Genomic DNA, 20,134 nt, shown 5'->3' with positions numbered 1-20,134 from the left:
ATGAATGTGCAACTAATTTTGGCAATATTCAATGCATATATATGATCTAAGCATTAGAAATGAACGCTTACAGCCAATTGACATTTTTACAAATAGTTGGTATGCAAACTCACTAGCTGATAATAATGATATTGAATTGCTCAAATGACACCAGCAACTATTATCTCCTTAATTGCAATGATACCAATAATGTCAAATGGCAAACAAAGACAAGTACAAATGTAAAATAGTAAAGTGCTGAAGCTATATCTTGTACTCAACTGAAAACATACATTTCTCAAAAAATATGCCAAATGCCAAATGAGAAGTGAAGAGAACTTGATTGTAGATGGCTGTAATAATTTTTACCAATGCTGAAAATGCCGACACCCAAGCCAAAGTCACCCCAAATCTGAAAATGTATTTCCTTGCAAATTTTCGAAAATGTCGAGGAGTTTTGAAAAATTCCTTAAAAATAAATCATGGCATTTTGGAACTCCAAAATGCACTTATCTTAATCTCCTCAACGATAGAAATCCGATGCAAAAATACTCAGAATGATATGCTGAGTAATGAGGAAGATATGAACAAAAATGTGGTTCTAAAGCCCTATCCTGAAATTCTGAAAATTGGATCAGACTTGTAGAAAAAACGAACCAGCAGCTATAAATCTTTCCTCCACCACAATTAAGCCTTCTAAAGACGTCCTGCAATCAATCCACGATTGAAAATGAATAGTCCTCAGAAAATGCCCTCCTTCCATAATTTTGGGTCTGTTGAAAGAAGCCTTCTAAAATTTCAGATCTGCTAAAAATGGCTTTCTATAATTTCAGACCTATTAAAAACGGCCTCCTATAATTTCAACCCTGTTAAAAATGCCTCCTGAAATGCTGAAATGCTGAAAATGGCCTTAGGCCCAATGATGCCCTAGCTGAAGTGACTGTAGTATCACCTCCAAATGTGCAACCCTTCAAAGGATATTTCACCTCCTCGGTTATGCAAAATTGAAGGGAGACTTCGTTCCCAAAGACCTAGTGACTATCTGAAACCACTTGGCTCCATAATAGACTGTGACAGAATCACAATCTGATGTCAAGGGAGAAAATACAAATTAGATGATCAAATGCAAGATCCATAGGGTCTATTTATTCACTTTTCAGTAGCTTCCTCTAGAAGTCACTTAAAACATTCTAGAAGCATCCAAATATTCTTGTGAAATAAAGTGCACTTTTATAAAATATTACTTTATAATAAAAAGTGCATCTCAACATCAAATTATAAAACTGGGCCCGAATAAAGTAACTTTACTTTATAACAAACGTAGGCCCAAATCACTAATCAACTGTACAGACAAAATACTACCAAATAGTCGTTGGTCAACTCTCTCCACATCACTAGTCTACGAGAGCCTATGATAGACTGATTCGGCACGCTAAATGATGTCAACCAAAATGGGGACATGACAATAGTTGAGGTATTGTGAATTAGTTCTTAAGAGTTATTTCAAATCACTGCTGAAATATAGTGATTGTTATATGCTGCATTGGTTGAAGCTTCTCTACTGTCTTACATTGTATTTGAGAAGTCATTTATTTTTTAAGGGATTTGTTTGATTTGGAAGAGAATTCATTGGCTGCTGGAAACGTTAGAAGACCTATTGTTAATTTTGGCAACTCATTGTGCATGCTAAAGGTCTGTTGATATTCCTCAAGATAGCAGTTTGACATTTTGAGGACCGTAGTTATCCTTGAAAGGCCTGCGATATATGTTATTGGGGCTGTTCATATTGGACTGCAAATTAAAAGTCAAAGCCAATCTATATTTCTAGGTTCTTGGCATATTAATATATTATTGCTTCTACTGTATTTTTGAAACATTGTTTGTAATGAATTAAAGTTGGAGTAAATCCTTTGTCTTGCAAAATTATATAAGTGCACAATTCGTAGGAAAGAATTTTGAATTAATGTTAGTATTCATACAAACTTCTTAGTATTGAATTTATCTGAAATTGTAAGTGCCCAATTGCATTCTCCAGTGTGATTTCGAAAATTAGATTATCGAATTTGCAACAATAACAATAAAAACTGCCAAATGTTTGACAAAATATTAGACTGTTGATTAGCAAAGGTTATTTGATGATTAGTAAGGATATAACCAGCTAGGGTTATTACAGTGGTACCAGAGCTTGATTGTGAAGTGTTTGATGAAATGTCAAACAACTGAATTATAAAAGAATTTGGTGTTTGACGAAGTTATAACCGGTTGGGGGTTATTATAAAATTGTTCAAGTACAATGCTTTTCGCTTGATACAATATATATAAAGAATAGAGACTTACACAACTGATGGTCTCTTCAATTTCCAATTATAAAACTTTTCATATTTCCATATGCATACCTCTTCGCATGATGCATGACACATGCCTTTTTATATAATATAATCTCAAATATTATCACAGATGCCTTTTTCAGCTAAAGATGACCATAATGGTTATAAGGCTCATGTTTCTATTTCATAAAATTAGAGGTGAAAATCTCTATCCCAACTACAATCTTCAACACTCACTCTTAGCAAGAGAGAGATCTTTAGTAAGGCGGACACATATAGCTGCAACCAAAGATGTTCTTGATAAATTCTCATCACATAGATTCTCATATAATAAACATGTTATCTCAGCATAACATAATTCATCATAGTAACATAAAGTGGAGTCACACACATGACTTCCATCATGCCTCATCGCAGAGGGTGGAACTAGGGCTTTCATGTCAAACTTCTATAAGAGAAGAATGCAATTCTACTATGCCTTAGTGCAGAGGGTGGATCCAAGGGCTTTCTTTAAATTTATCAGTGATGGATTCTCTAAACACAACAATAAAACAAAAAGTAACTTATTAATATTCAACAAAAATATCACGGAATCATTCAATATGAAAGGTCTGCAAGGTCACATCTAGCTTACATTACAAACTCTCTTAACATGATGCTATCATGAAATCTTTCAACATGACATTCAACTCCCATCACAGAATCTCTCAACGTGATGACATCATGGACTCTCTCTACATGTTGTTCCACTACGATTTCCCTCATAAGTGAAAGAGTTATCATAGTTGTCCTTACAACTTTATTAATTTCACATGAATAAGAACTCATAATCAACGAGAAGGAAAATCACAACCAAGACTCGTATCCAACAAGAGTCTCAAAATTCTACAATACCTAACTTGTCACACAAAAATAATAATTTATTAACATGTATAAAAATGGTAGGGATTCTTTAAAGACTCCCTCTCAATAGGAACAAATTTGATCATCACAAGAAGACAATAGATGAAACCTCCCTCTGAAGCTAGAACATCTCCCTCTGGATATGTAACATTAAAACAACATCCTCATCTCATTGCTTCTTGTTGCACCTTGCAATAATAACAACAATTCCCTTGTGGTGCATGCTTCAGCGACGGTGATAGATAGTGCACGTGCCATCCTCGATCATAGTTCATGAAATGTCTCAGCAAACTGACAACAGTTGTCCATAATACCAATCATCTTCACTAGTAAAGAAAACCTCAACTAATCATCTTGCTTGAAATTATTGCCTACACTTTACCACCAACAAAGCTCCTTTTGTTGTTTCTTTCTAACAAAGCTGAAACAGACAGAGATTTATTCCCATGTAGGCCTTCAAGCTTTCAGTCAGATCCATGTCAACACTCGTAACAACACCTGTCAAATAATCACAGCTGGCCATGTGTCGAAGCCTGGGCTGAGAAGTTCTTTATACAGATTGAAAATGCACCTCCTTCAAAAGAAAATTTGCTTCTAGAATTGAATGCATGAGTAACCTTGTCAATGAGCTATTTTAGACGGGCATCTTCCACTGTAAATCGTATTAAATAGATTCATTGTTTTCTTCCTAGATAGTTTGCCTCTCATACACTAATTTTTGCCTCGATGATCAAAATTCAAGTTTTTAGGGGATGAGAATTCTGAAATTGTACAGGATCATACTTAATGTTGTAAGAAATGAGTGACCTCGCTAGACTCGAACCTGTAATCCTGAAATGCCATGATAATAGGACACGATTGAAAACTTCCGGCCCGAAGACCATGCTAAAAGGATTTTCTAGACCTAACTACTCAATTGTTAGTAGATGAATGGTCTCACACAAGTGTTAGAAGAAAAGAGACCTCCACGACAATAAGGGAATGAAAAGACATCACAAATAAATGGATACTTATTAAGAAAAAGATTGTTGGTAGATGAATGGTCTCACACAAGTGCTAGAAGAAAAGAGACCTCCTAAGCAATAAGAGAATGAAAAGACATCACAAAAAATGGATACTCATTAAGAAAAAGATAACTGGTGACAGTTTGAATAAAGCATGCTTAAGATGCCAAGTAACTTTGAAATATGCAAAACACAACAGATAGAGGTAATTGCACGATAAGAAAAAAATAAGGCGAATGCTTCAGCTTGAGCCTAGGAAGCTGTTGAAGAAGAAACTACTATATGAGTAAAACACAACCTCATATACAAAAGGAAATGGCTACAGTCACAACAACTATGGTAGAGCACCAACAGGCCAATAGGTAAAATGTCCTCAACCAGTGAAGAAGTACAATCGCCGTAATGTGAATAGAGTTGAAGATACAAAATTGAAATGATGTTGCAAGAGGAATGAAGGCATATCATGGCAGTTACAAACAAGATGATATATATATATATATATATATATATATACATATATACATACATACGTACGTACATATATACATACATATACGTATACACACACACACACAGACATATACCATCAATCACATAGAAGAGACGATAGATAGCTTGGATGAAGGATACAAATAAATCCCAATAATAAATAAAGATACTACTCAAGCCACATTACATTGAAGAAAGAGATGTTGACGGCAATATAGCTTGGAAAAAATAAGAACATAAAGGCATAAAGATAGTAAACATCAAAATTGTTGCTAATAAGAAACACAAGAGCCTCCACACAAATATTAAGATGCCATCAAGAACATAAAATGATGAATCCAGCTGCAGAGTCATACACCACCAAAACAAACATATTAAAGATAGAAATGATGCCACAAAGAATAGTCACAAGTACAAAATAAATGAATATTGCAGACCAACATTTCCAAAAATAGTTGAATGAAAAAGTAATACACAACAACCTCTCATGTAGAAGGAACTCTATTGCAGCTATAATTTTAATGCCTACGTATTACCTACAAAATACTTAAACAATTTGCAACGAATACACGAGCAAGAGAACAAGAGAAACTCTCATAATTGTTGTTATCTAAACCATGTTAATGTTTTGCTCAAAAAGCTTAGATAAACAACAATAAGAAAAAGTAGGGAAACAAGGCACAAAAGACAAAAGAAATTATTCTGGGAAAACCCTTCCACTTGGAGGGGAAAACCCAGCCACACAATGAAAATTTCACTTTTATTGATAATTAAATTGTTCGAGTACAATGCTTTTCGCTCGATACAATATGGATAAAGAGTAGAGAGACTCTTCATTACACAACTGAAGGTCTCTTCAATTTCCAAATATAAAACTTTTCATATTTCCATATGCATGCATCTTTGCATGATGCATGACATGTCTCTTCATATAATATTATCACAGATGCCTTTTTCAGCTAAAGATGATCATAATGGTTATAATGGTCATGCTTCTATTTCATAAAATCAGAGATAAAGATCTCTATCGTGGCTACAATCTTGAACATCATTTTGTAGTAAATAATGAATCAAGTCGAATGCTTCTCTTGTTGCAAACAAAGAGTTGGTGTAGAATATTAAGTATGAAGAGACTTCTACAACTATCAAATAAATGGTCACTTTTCAATTGTTTCTCTCCAAAGCAACACAGTTTGATTGGAAGTTGCATCAAATGGCTATGAAGTACAGCATCTTGAATGCGAATTTGCATGAAGAGGGTAACATGAGTTAATCTCAAGAATTTCAAGTAACTTGATAATGATAATGTTGTTTGTCATATTCTTAGGTCTCCATACTAGCTTAAGAAAGCTCCATGAGGCTTGTATATTAAGGTTGATTAACAAATTCCAAATTTTGTATATGGATTGTCTTTTTGGTTCAAATCTTTATTAAAAGTGATGGTGATGACATTGTGATGATTTCTATCTTTGTTGTTGATCTAGTTATCACTTCTAGTGGGGTTGCTCCATTGCAACATGTGAAATTTAATGTTTATCTTTTTTAGGATTAGCTTAGACCTCCCACTATTTATTTGCATGGCTCAAGTGTAATTTTCTATAAATATTTTGAAATAAGCTCATTAGTTTGATTATAATCCTTCCAATACACTTGTGGAGATCAAACTAAGTTGTTATCTTGTGAGATTCATCAATAGTCAATGAGTGACTAGGTAGTTTGAAGTGTCTTTCATCCACACAACTAGAATGTTTGTTTTTATCATTAGTTATCTTTCTTTACTTTTAGCCTAATTGAAGCATATTTAGTAGAGGCAACAAAATGAGAGTTGTGATATGTCAAAGATACTCTTGAATTTGTCATTCTATTCTAGGGGACTATTGATTTCAAGTTGAAAGGATGTACCTACTATGATTCAACTTGTTTGTTGAATATTTGGAGATTAACTACTATTTATATTTTCTTATTGTGCTTTGGAGAGGCTTTGAGGTAGAGTAAGCTTCAACATATTGTACCTTATATCCTCGGTTGAAGTAAAAGGAAAGTAGTTGTTAGTGCGAGTTGTAAGAGTAGTATGGCTATGTTAGTTTTTAGTGATCTACATCTTCCCCTTTTATTTTGTATTGATTTATTTTCGGTAATTAGGATCTCTTCTAGTTAGTGAAGAAGCCAATTTTTAATTCTTGCACTGACAACATTGAGGTTAATCATTTTTACTTTAGGCAATTAGTTGACATTGATGATAATCCTCTCCAATATTGCATATCTTTAAAACTTTGATCTAATGAGTGAACCTCTTATTACTATTTTTTTGTCAAATTTTGGTCATGATTGGATTTGTTACTATTTTATTCATTAAGGAAGGTATTGGATATAATATTATGATAAAAAATGTTAGTAGACTATACTTTGTAGGTTGTACATAGACATCTATAGATCTTGTTCGTGATGCAAAAGTATTTAAGTTGTCTTGACTTCAGTCCTAATGTTAAGATTACGATGTGGTTTTCAAGTTATAGAATAGAACTCAGTTTTTGGCATATATAGTTCATTTCTTGTCAAAATTAATATTCTAGTTTGTTCAACATAGCATTTGTGTTTGTTCTATACATAGACCTCTTCAAAATATACAAGTTCAAAAAAGGAGTAGTAATGTCCTCGCAAAACAGAAGTTACGGCCTTTAGAAGTTGGGTGTCACCCATTGGAAATGAAAAAGCATTGAGAACACATAACAGAGCTACAATTTGGGGTTACACTTATTGACCAACTTACAAAACATGTTATGACTTGTCACAAGGCATTTCTAGATGGAGATAATGGAGAACCCAAACTAGTGAGTGGATTATGACAAGCTTATGATAGGTTGAAGGAATATTTTTCTCAACCTATGGATCTTGGAATTCGGTTGTTGGATATTGACTAGGGATTTGGGTGCTTGAGGTGGAGGTTTATTGATAGTGAGTTATAGCTATTGTTGTGTTGCCAAAATCACTGCAAAAGTTTGGTTGGTGATGCTCATGCAAACTAATAGACTTTGCAAATGTATTGTAACTTTTGATTATTGAAGAACAGTTGCTTTAGAGTGTGGGGATTTTCTCTTGGAAAAGTTTTCCCCTCTTAAGTCATTATGTAATGGTATATTGTTTTGTTTCCTTCCTTTGTAATTGCAAAGATTTAACATATTTGAACATACCTTCTTTGATAGATTAGTGTAGGATGTGTATTCCACACTTCTTTCTTTCAAAAAACTCACACAAGTCGTGTCCAAAAAGTAACAACATAAATTATAACCACCAATAGAATTTTCTCATACAAGAATATAACACAAGCATACATTCATAGAAGTGTTCCATCCAATCCTTTTAAACTTCGTGCCTTCATTCTTCCAATTGAGATTTTGGGAAAGAAAATCAATAATGAATTTGATGCTTTGCACTGTGAAGGATATTTTTAAAACTACCTATATACATGTTTTTATTCAAATTTTTGGAAAGACTGTGATTCAAGGATGTTATTGATTGTGGAATCCTAATTTTTATACAACGTGATTAATGAAAACTAATGAGAATAACTAGGTTTTGTAAAGATGATGACAAAATTGTAAGTCTGGCTTTACTTTAAAGTGAGGGATTCTCAAACTTTTTTATTGTTGAGATGTATCAATATTTTGTCTTAAGCTTGCAAGTGAAACATTAATTGGTGATATAGTCCTAAGTAAAAAAGCATTCTTGGAAAGAAATATAATTAGCTAAATGGGAAAATAAGAAACATATGCAATTAAAGAATAAGAAAATAGGAAGAAGGGAAATAATAAATTGATCAAGGGAAAAAAAAAGGAAGAACAGGAAGAAAATTGGCCATCTTATTTCTAGTAACATTCCTATGGCCAAAGCTATTTTTGTAATCTGTAAACCTTAGTTGCAATTGTACATATTTCTCCATAGTGACTTTTGAATCTCCATAACTTGAACCTTCTTGTCATGCGCATGTTCCTCCTTTCCTTGATATAAATTTATTGGACATGATGCTTAGCCAAATCAATGCTAGTGAAGTTACAATTGCAACTAAGGTTTATAGATACAAAAATAGCTTTGGCCATAGGAATGTTATCAGAAATAACATGGGCCTATTTAAGCTTTGTGAATTATCTTTTTCATTTTCTAGAAATGATCAACATTGCACGAAGGTTTGAGAGGGCCACTGCAGTCAAATCTAAAGGCTTACTTCGTCGCCCTCAACATCTTTACAAAAAAACTTGTTTTTTGTGTAATGTTCCAATCCCTGTAGTTGAAGACGTGATTCCTCTGTATACCTTATTTCATCTCCGTCAGGTAGTTGGAGGGTGTTGTACAAAAGGGAGGGAGCAAATTGAAGGCAGTGTACAGTCTAAAGGGAGGAGTGACTGAGTTGTACGGTAGTGGGTATGAGGCCGTATGATGAGAGGTTGAATGTGGTTGTACGGTGGAGGCAAGATAGGGGAGCGTATGGTGAGGGGAAGAGCTCGATGTGCCAAGTGTGAATGTGTACGCTTTGAAGGTATGTGAAGAGGCCGAAAGCGGAGTACTAAAGAGGCCTTGGAGCTGATCGTTAAGTGTGTCAACAAAGGCCGTATGGTTGTTGTAGAGGGTAGTATGGTGTTGTTCTTCAGATTCACCAATGTTGAGTTATCTAGAAATGAATTAACAACTTTAAAGGAAACTGTACAAAGTGACACTAGAATATATTTTTTTGTATTAAAAAAGTTCAACCAGTAGCCAATACAACTAGAGATTTAGAACTACATCCAACCCTCAACACCTATACAAAATGGAGGGAGGAGTAACCAAAAATTAATCAACTAATATGGACACCCAAACACCAACAAAGTATATACCCCTTAATACTTAAATACAAAACATGGACTGCAAACTTAAACAACCTAAGACCTATGATCATGCTGATCAGCCTCATAACAATGTACTGTATTAGTTCCACCACATGGAACAATCCCTTTATCGGTGCCTAGATGCCACTTCTCCATAAGTTTGCTCAATTCTTCAATATTTGCCTGGGCAAGAAAACTTTGATACTTATCAATGTATTGGGCTGCTTTGATTTCATCTTTGTAGATTAACAGCATCCCTTCATGTACCAACTTCATAAATCTGGGCTTTGAAATCTCCAATGAAATAGAAACCTGTGACATAATATAAAAATGTGTGAGTTTAAGATTAAACTCAGTAGGTGCCCTTCTCACATTTTGAAAAATCTCCTTGTTCCTTTCCTTCCAAAGAAGCCATAGCACTGCACTAGTCAGAGCAAACCAGAATCTATTAAGAAAAAGGTCAAAGGTTTTCACATAACCAGCCAAGATTTCACACCAAGAAAAACTATCCTTCTTATTCCAAACAATAGGAAATCCAAAAAAAATGGCCAAAATTTTAGAAGCAAATATACACTCAAAAAAGACATGTTCAAAACTCTCAGGCTTATTACAAAGATTGCAAATCACAGGCTCAACACTGATAGAGACAACACTAGCCGTATAGCAAGTTTCTTAAGCAACAACAACCATCTAAAATGGATAACCTTAGGTTCACAAGGACCCTTCTAGAAATAATCAAAGAAAAAATGCTAGTTTGAGAAAGGACAGCTAAGACCCCAACAATCAACTAGACGCTGTAACATAGATTGATCCTTTTTAAACATATCATAAATTTGTTTAACAGAAGTATTACCAATGTTAGTGCCATCATTCCATTTCAAATTTCTGATAAAAGATTTGCTGTCTATAAATTTCCCACCTTTCTCCAAACATAAAACTTTCTCCAAAAGAGTATATGTCTTCCTTTGAGTTTTAGGATATCAAACCCCTTAGACATCTCATCCCATGACCCAAACTTGTCATTTACCATCAAATCTCTGATAAGCGAAATACCTTTTTCATTCCATTTTTTAGCAGAACAACTTTGAGTAAGAGCCAGAGGTTTGTTATTCAAATATAGTCCCCACCAGATTGATCTGTCAGTAACAATAAACTTAGGAGGACCCCTAGTGGCATTCCTACAAGATAGAAGCTTCCTCACTTGTGTCCATGCAAACCACAGAGAGGAGAATACCTTAGATCCGAATACTTTCATCTTGAAGTCACCCATAATAATGTCCCAAAAAGGAATATTATCCCATTGCTTACCTTTTTTAATAACTGACCTTTCAATATTATTTCTCACCAGAAACTTCCAAGGCTCATTACCCCAAAAGGCTTTGAAAATCCATTTGGATGCTAGAGCAATACCTTGGGCCTTAATGTCCTTGATCCCCAACCCCCCCAATTGCTTGGGCAGACAACACCACTCCCACTTCACACAATGTCACTTTTTGGACCCTAAACCATCCGACCATAACAAGTCTCTGAGAATCTTTTCAAGCATCCCGAGCTGGGTCTTAGTAAACAGCCATGCTGAAGCAAAAAAGATATGATGAGAGGAAAGCACCTTCTAAACTACTTGAACCCTTCCTGACAAAAAAAGGGAATGGGTTTGCCACTTCAGGTGTTTACCATTAATCTTATTAAACATCCAATCCCACATATCTGCAAAAGAAGGATCCAGGGAGAAAGGAATACCCAAGTACCTATTAATAACTTTGGGGCTAGACCAACACCACCCCAACTTAGATAACCAGCTGGGAGTGGCATCCTCCCATCTCATAACAACAGATTTATGAGGGACTACCTTGGCTCCAAATACAGAGCAAAAGAAATTAAGTTTGTACATAGCCACTTCAAAATTATCTTCAGAGAGCTCCAAGAATAGAGAAGTATCCTCTGCAAACTGAGCATTAATCAATTCCTCTTCATTAGGAAGGGTGATGCCCTTAATAGGGTGCCCTAAAGACACATCTCTCAGAACATAGAATAGAGCATCAGCAACAATCACAAATAAGGAGGGTGCTATGGGACAACCTTGTCTAATAGATCTCTGCAAAATAATAGGCTTAGAAAATTCCCCATTGATCTCTATAACTGTGGAAGCATCCTTGAACAGAATCTCAACCCATTTGCAAAAATAGTATGGGAAACCAAAGGCTTTCAACATACCAAGCACAAATGGCCACTCCACCCTATCATATGCTTTCTCAAAGTCAAGGAGAATCATAGCTACCTCTTGACTGCTCTTCTTAGCCCAGTTCATGGCTTCCCAACTGGTGATGAGATTCTCCAAAATATATCTGCCTTTGATAAACCCTATTTGAGTAACTGAAACAATGTTCTTAGTGATATCTACAATCCTTCTAGCCAACAATTTAGCAATAATTTTATAGGATAAATTAAGTAAGGTAATGGGTCTCCAATTTTTTACCAAAGATTTATCTCCTGCTTTAGGGAGCAGCTTGATAATACCTCTATTCACATCACTACCCAAAGAGCCATTGTCAAAAGCATCATTATAGAACAAGAGAAGCTCTTCCCCAATCCAGTCTATATTGTCTTTATAGAATTCAATGGGCAGTCCATCCATCCCTGGGGCTTTGTCATTGGCCATAGCCTTAATAGCTTCTTGAATCTCTTCCAAAGAGATTCTTTTACTCAACTTATCACTATCCATACCAGAGACCTTCTTAGGGATCATCTTCAAGCACTCATTCAATTTATCCTGCTGAACCTGATCAAAGTCTGAGGAGAACAAATCCAAGTAGAAACTGTAAAAAGCATCTTTCATAACCTTTGGATCATTAGTCTTATTACCTTCAACTTGAATATTCTCAATTTTCTCTACCTTGTGTTTAGCCCTTATAATATTAAAGAAATATTTAGACCCTGCATATCCATCTTTCAGCCAATTCATCCTTGCCCTAATCCTTTGCCCTTGGATCTTGTATCTATGCAGAGAACCAAGTTGGTGTTTGATGAATGTCAATTCATTTAGCAACACTGGATCATCTGGACAATTTTGAAGCTCAAATTCAGCCTTAGTAAGTTTGGATTGAAGATCATTTTCTTCTAAAGTTTATTCTTGGCAACATTTTTTCACAATAATCTGATAATTTTTTTTCCAAGATTCTACTAACTGGCACCACTGCTCGATAGGTCTAACAGACTGGTTACAAAGTTTGGATGAAAAAGTCACCATCTTAATTGCCTCTTTATTATCAGGATCTTTTAACAATGATGTATTTAATTTAAAACTCCTATTTTTGCTGTTATTCATGTCAACATTATCATCCTTGTTAATCATAATCTCTGCAGAGATAGGAGAATGATCAGACATTGCCGCATGAGATACAATAATAGGAGAATGTCCTTCTTCAGCTAGAAATGAAAAATACGAAGAATCACAATATATTCTATCCAGTCTGCAATAAACTCTATTCTGCCCTCCTTGATTATTGCACCATGTAAACCATATATCATTATAGCTTGCCCTACTATTTTCCAAAGGATCAAATAAGTTAAAACACCTTCTAAATTTACACCAAAAGAAGTGTTCATTACCTTTCCATTGATGCTTCAGTCCTCCTTGTTTGTCACTGCCCTTCTCTATCATGTTAAAATCCCCAACAAAAATCCAAGATGCTTTTGGCAAATTAGAGGAGCACCATTCCCATAACACAATTCTCTCTTTATAATCATTTGGAGCATAAATATTGCATATCCCAATGATGTCCTTCCCAGTTTTGAAGGTCGCCTAGAGTGCCCTTTGACATCCTGAGCATCCATGCTGTACCATGGAATCATCCCACTTGGGACCCACTAACATTGCCACTCCCCCTTTGCCTTTCTCATGCTCAGAATGAAACCCAATAGCTTTATCCCACAATAATTTATTAATACAGGAAGCTTGAAAACCGACTACTTTAATTTCTTGTAAATAAACAATATCTTTATCTCTTAACTTATTACACCATTTCCTAACAATATACTTCCTATCAGTCATCTCTAGACCCTTGACGTTCCAACTATGGATGCTTATCATCATGAATGGGGTTGTATAGCGGGAGTCTTTGAAACCTTATTAAATCTGTTAAAACAGTTCGGGATATCATTCTAGCCACCAAAACTACTTGAAATCGACCTCTTCTCATATGTTTTCTTCTTTTTTTTCACGACCTTGGGAAACTGCCCCTTGCCTCTGCACTAACAGTATTATTGGCTGCAAGCAAGGGAGAGCCTATCTCTTTAGGAATACCACCTTTGACAATACCATCTTTTGCCTTCTCCTTAATAGACCTAAGAGTAAGTTGCTGAGCATTCAATCTAGGATCTCATCCATATTAATCTCCGCCACCTCTGTAGTTAATCCAGTTTGAGCCATGGGATGAGACTCACCGGGCCTCTTTCCGCCTTGACCTGCCAAAATCACTTCAAACTCTTTGTCATACAAAGGGTTATCTAATGAAATATAACCACCACAATCCAAGGAATCGACTTCAGAAGGGCTTTTGGTCGGCAAGGCCTAATTAGACATTCCTCCCTCCGATTGCCCTTTTGTAGTCGATGGCAAGCCATCATTCATTGACTCTCTCTCCATATTATTTTTTTCCTGAGAGTTATCCTTGGAGCTATCAACATCCACCCTAGTCTTTTCAAAGGGCAAATTACGGGTTAGACAATCCTTTTTAAAGTGGCCATTAAGCTTACAATGAAAACATGCATGTAAATTACCCACCAAAGAAATTTCCCACAAAAAACATTCACCTTCAAGATTTAAAGAAATAATATCAGGGAAACACACACCCGGTTCAAGAGCCACAAGAGCATGCATATTTAAATGCGGGAGAGTAATCCTAGAATTTCCACCCATTTCGGTGTGGATTTCTTAATAATGTCATCAAAATTACCATTCACAGACCAAGGGTAAGCTCTGAATAAAGAATGCCCAACATTCCAAAAACCCTTTTTTAAAATTCCTTCCTACATATTATCGGTTTAAAAAAAAATAACAAACAGCCCTCTTTGAATCATCCTGCAAAAATTAACATGGAAACCAAATTTCTTTCCCCACACCGCATTTAACCAATCATCAAAAAATTTACAAGAAGGTAAAGCATTAGCATCCAAGCATACAAAGAATATGGCAATATTTCTTAACCTACATTGCTTTGCTCTAACGGCTTTAACCATATCTTCATCGGGAGACGAGGTTAGAGATTTCAAACCGTTAGGAGGACACCTACCATCTCCACGAGCATGTTCCTGTTCGACTCCACTATCTCTACCTACATCTCACCTCTCTCCATGGGTTGCGGATCTTCCATCTCCATCAGAGCCCTTAACAACAGCAAAATTATCAAACCTACTGTCAAACCAAGCAGTTGTAGGGCAATTAGGCATTGAATCCTCCGTAAGCACTGCCTTATATGAAGGCTTCTCAGTCTTGCTATCCAGGCCACCATTATCCATAATGCCATTGCAAACCCTCTCCCCTCCATCATTGCCAACAAATTTTGAAACACTTGAGCCCTTCTCCCCCCTCGCACTCTCATTATTTTCGCACGCAAGCTCTCATGGAGGTTCGCTTGTTGCCTCCTCTCCATTACCCTCCATCAACTTTGGTCACACGCGCAAGCCAAAAGGGGGTCGAGCAGCCACCTCAAATTGGCAAAAATAAAAGACCACAAAAAAAACCAAGCTAGGGCACACACCAAAGAAAAAGCACAGGTTAAAACACATGCCGAATCCAAAGCAATAAAAAAACATGAAAGAATACACACTCTCGCTTAGGACGACACGAGACTGCACACAGTTAACAGGGCAAGCCAGCAAAGCTGTACAGGCCAAGGTACGAAGTTGTAGACCGCCCGCCACCTATTTCCTCTCTATTTTTCTCTTCCCAATATTAGATCTATGATATATCTTTTTAACCGACACCAGAATATATTGAGATAATCACAAATATATATATATTCTAGACCAAAAATGGTGTTTTAGACTTGCCAGATCCTAAGCAAAGAAATATAATGGATGGAATGGGGTGAGGGTTGATTACCACCGAAACCGTAAGAGCCAAGTAGGGAAGATCTCTCGCTTCCGAAATGGCGAACAATACAAAACTCCAACAGGAATTCACATCTAATAAAATAATCCAAATCCCATGACAACTACTACCTACATGCCATGCTTAAATACCATTTAGAGGAGCTCCCGAGGGTTTACAAAGATTGCCGATGACAACACCTATAGAAACAATTAAAATAAAAATGGGTCCGAGATATACTAAATCAATTGGCCCATAAAAAATGCTTTGATTATTTATTTATTTTATGATGGGAACATTACATTTTGCACTTGTCTGTTCTGGTTCACCATAAATCCACCCAAGTACACCTTGGTTCATCCAAGACTAATCAGTTTGCTTGGGAGTGAACCCTGGCCGAACCCAAAGTCGAATCGAACTAGGACTTGTACCTGGTTCAAATTGGACTGACACCAGGGCTTGGGGCAAAAGACATGGTAACTTAGATGCATGTGAATAGAATCTCATATGGATGGATAGTTGATTAAGACACTGGTTTCATTAATTTAAAAAATATATATATTATTTTTCTTGTCGTGTTGGAGGATAAAACATTTTAGAAAGATACAAGGTTACCTACTTGGGCACATGATTTTATGGTGTGGATGAGATTATGAATTAGTTGGCTTGTAGTATGTGTAACCCATGTTAATTGTATTATTCAAATGGGAAGCTTGTGGAATAAGCTATATTATGTAATTGACCGGTTTAATGTATAGCTTAATGTTCTACCATGTTTGAGGATTATTAGATTAGAATTTATATATAGAGGCTTTTTACAATGTAAGTAGCATAAAAAGTATAATATTTGGTTTTGAATATCATAGTAGAGCAATTTGCCATTTGGAGTTGTTTCTTCCTTCAAAATAATTTTTTCGTTTAACCCTACCTCTAGGCATTGTTTTCTAAATTCTAGTGAGTTTATTGAATAGATAATATAGCAATACCCACGATACATCTTCTGTTGTTCTAATTCCTAAGTGATTTTTGCCTCCCTTGTGCATAGTTTCTGTTATCAGATGTTTGAATGTTTTGCCAAACACCTACAGCTTGATGCAGATCAGATCTGAAACCCTCCTTAATGGACATGGAGGAAGAGGCTTCGGGAATTTCTGCCTTATAAAGAACTTTAATCATGAGATGAAAATCAGCAAGTTCAACCTAGAAATTAGAAAGTGATTGTTGAAAACAATCATTTTCTTCAGGATTCTTTGTCAGGTTGGGTAGATGATGAACCAAGACAGAAAATAATGACATAACAGAAACTGAAGATAAATGGACCCTTAATCTTATGCTTATCCTTTTTATTCGTGGCAACTTGGATACCTTGGGACTTTTCTGTACAGTATGCAGATTTTTGGGAATATATTTGTATAGGAATTCTGTTTGGGCTATAATTGTTTATGGCTCGAGAGTTTGGCAAAAATAATTTCCCCTCTAGTACAGATTATATCTGATATCATGGCTACATCTTGATCCTGTGATTATAAATCATACATTTATTTTTGAATGTGTGTATTGAAAAATAGTCTGATCTTCAAATAGCATGCCTGTTTAGATGTATTCAATGTCTAAACTTATGCTTTTGCTTTCCATTTTTTCTGCTGTTTATATGTTTCATGACTTTTGGAGTTTTGTTTCAATCTCTTAGGAAGACATTTTTCTTAAGATGCAAGCCTTTTTATTTTGCTCATCTGAACACTACAATTGCCTTTAGGTCCTTTTCAGCATAATTGGGTGATTCTATCACCATTTTAGGAAGAAGCGTTGGGATTACATCCACCAAATGAGGAAAACTCATTAAAAGACACAATCATTAAGGAGTTCTGTTTTAGTGGGATAAATTTGGTGAGCCTAGGCAGCTCTTGCACGCGTCTGTTTAATTATCTTTGAACCAATGGGAAATAATAGCATCCTTGGTGAAAGAATCAAGAGAAAATTCCACGACGACAAGATAGATTAAAATTTCTAAGACTTTTTAAGCACTGCATGCTAAACCATCTCTATTATGACAATGGTTGCTTGGTCAGAAGACTACTGATCATCACTTCTTGTTTTCTCAGAGAGAAATATCATTCATAATCTAACCATTTCGTGCAATATTCTACACCATTTGGCTTGCTCTGGTAAAGTCCTGGTCAGTTGCGTGCATATTTCTTCATTGGTACTTACAGCAAATTTTATAGCTTTGTGATGTGTATCAATAACAGGTGTACTTTTTGGAATGATTTGAGAGTCATGATATCAAAATCATTGTTATGAATGCAAACTAAATTTCTCTAGATTCTAATCATATTCTTACCAAAGGATGGCACATCATACTGCTATTAAATGACTCTAGTTTTTTGGTAACTGTGTAGACAAAATCATTTAAGTTTTTGGATGCATACTATATCAGGACATCTGTTTCTTTCTTTTTTTGTTTCATGGAACTATCTTTGCAAATTTACTTCGAAGTAATCTTGTTTCTATTTACTGGCAGGTTTGTATAATCGGAGAACATGTTGAATCACAAATCAGACTTTATGTATGAGTTAGCTGCCATTGAAAATATTCAGCTCGGCCACTAGGAGTCAGATTTATAAATTATCTCAGAGAGAAGGACCTATAGAGGATCAAGATGAGGCCATGCACAACTGCTCTTGTTCAAACATTTCTGTTAGTTTTCCTATATTATATTTATCCACTGAATGGAGTGCCACATCAAATCCTTTTGGACTCAGATATTGATACAGATGACTTCTTTGCAATTCTCTATCTTCTAAAGCAGAACCGGTCAGAGTTCAATTTGAAGGTAATCTGTTTTCCTTTTCTATAAATACATATTGTCTATATCAGTAGCCTGAATATGTGTGTGCCATTTTTGTTGCATCCATAAGAAAAAAATATTGCACATATTTTGATAGATCGAAATACTATGAGGTGTATATTTTGTGCTGAAGATAACTAAATGCTAACACAGTTCAGAGCTATCACAGGGTCGGTATTAAACAAGTAAGATTCTTAACTGGGCCTATTGCAAGTGAATACCTTGAGTCACCCTAGTGCATATACTTTAGAGATTATTGATGAGTTCTGCATTGAGAATGGCATAGATAATGCTCACTTTTGAAGCACTGATGCTTTTACAAGAGAAAATGTACAACTAAATCCCCTTTTGATGCAAGAAATCTTAGTTAGCTATCAACACAGTGGAGAGTCAAGACACATACAACACATTTAAAATTCACTTTAGGTATATCTACATTCATTTTGAAGTGGTTGATGCTAAACTATAACCCATAGTCCTGCAAAGACACTATATAAAAGAGGTTCATTGCCTTGGAGCAAAAAGATAGGAAATTCTCTTTTTGATATAATTCACAACTATCTTGTACCTAACATTTTAACATGAGTGAAGTTGGATGACATATCCTTTCTTCTAGTCATGAGATCTCTCTCTCTCTCTGCATTTGAATCAAATTTTTAAGTTTCCAAAATTATCATTTGTAATGTTCCTGTTGGATTCAAGGAAACAAAATGATTTGTACGATCTGCAATGGCCCGAGTTCTTGATGGTCATACAATGTTGGAGCAGGGAAGGTTGTACATCATACGATGGCTGTAGGAAGAATGGTGTACGTTAACAACTCACTAAATGTTGTACGTTATAGGTATGGGATTTGTTTGGGTTTGTAATGTCCCCATTTTTGATGAGTCTACATAGTTAATGAATTTAGCGCATCATAGTGACCCCTGTGAGCTAACAGGGTGATTAGGGGGTATTAGTTGTGGACTTACTATTTTTAGAAAGTCCTTTTTGTGGTAGTTGCCATTTTTGGTAGTGTAGTGGGTGGCTTTGGTAGTTAGCCGTCACCTATAGTAGATGTGGTTATTAATTGCATGAGCTCTTATTTATTAATTAGTTATTAAAGTTGCATTATTATAATAATAATATTTTATTATGATAATGTCATTAAGAGATATTACTAAAAGAGTTGAGTTGGAAAGTTTCAGGAGTTGAATTCTTTTGGGAAACTTTTGCCAACAAGGGATTATAAATATGAGCTCATGTCATTGGAAAAAGTATCCGGTTATTTGATTATCTATTTTCTTTTGTTGTCTTTGTGTCAATTCTGAGTTTGTGGATTTTGTGTCCTTGCTGAGGTATAAGGGTTTGGAGTTTGAATTTTGCATTGATCCTACAGCTGAGTTATTGTGGATCAAATTTTTATGTATTGCATCTTTCATTTTGTTGCTACTGTTGCTTGGAAGAAGTTTTCATTCTGGTGGAATTGAAGTAATTAAATTCTGAGAATTGGTGAGTTTCTTTCTTTGGTGTCTACTGTGATTTGGAGGGCACTAATTTGCGGAAGGTGATAGTTATTATATCTGCAGTATAGTGGTTATACAGTCTGCATTTATTAGCTCCATTAATTCATTCTATTGGTGTACATTCAC

The 20,134-nt window shown here is 35.4% G+C and overlaps 1 protein-coding gene and 1 long non-coding RNA gene across 6 annotated transcripts in view; one reads left to right on the top strand and one right to left on the bottom strand.

Annotated features, from left to right (window-relative positions):
- Positions 1-20,134, top strand: part of NSH3 (inosine-uridine preferring nucleoside hydrolase family protein) — a 238,367-nt gene that overhangs the window by 72,952 nt on the left and 145,281 nt on the right. For both annotated transcript variants that reach the window (XM_089815550.1, XM_089815551.1), the window contains one exon: positions 18,177-18,488. In XM_089815550.1, the coding sequence (XP_089671676.1) occupies positions 18,315-18,488 (174 nt within the window). In that variant the 5' untranslated portion in view covers positions 18,177-18,314. The remainder of the gene's footprint in view (positions 1-18,176; positions 18,489-20,134) is intronic.
- Positions 1-20,134, bottom strand: part of LOC149575764 (uncharacterized) — a 197,121-nt gene that overhangs the window by 47,132 nt on the left and 129,855 nt on the right. The window lies entirely within an intron of this gene.

The sequence above is a fragment of the Cupressus sempervirens genome, chromosome 2, assembly GCF_028749045.1.
Source record: "Cupressus sempervirens isolate cs-2001-9-10 chromosome 2, ASM2874904v1, whole genome shotgun sequence".
In the NCBI taxonomy this organism is placed as follows: Eukaryota; Viridiplantae; Streptophyta; class Pinopsida; order Cupressales; family Cupressaceae; genus Cupressus; species Cupressus sempervirens.
The sequence above is the reverse complement of the archived record's forward strand: the minus strand, read 5'-3'. Positions and strand labels throughout refer to the sequence as shown.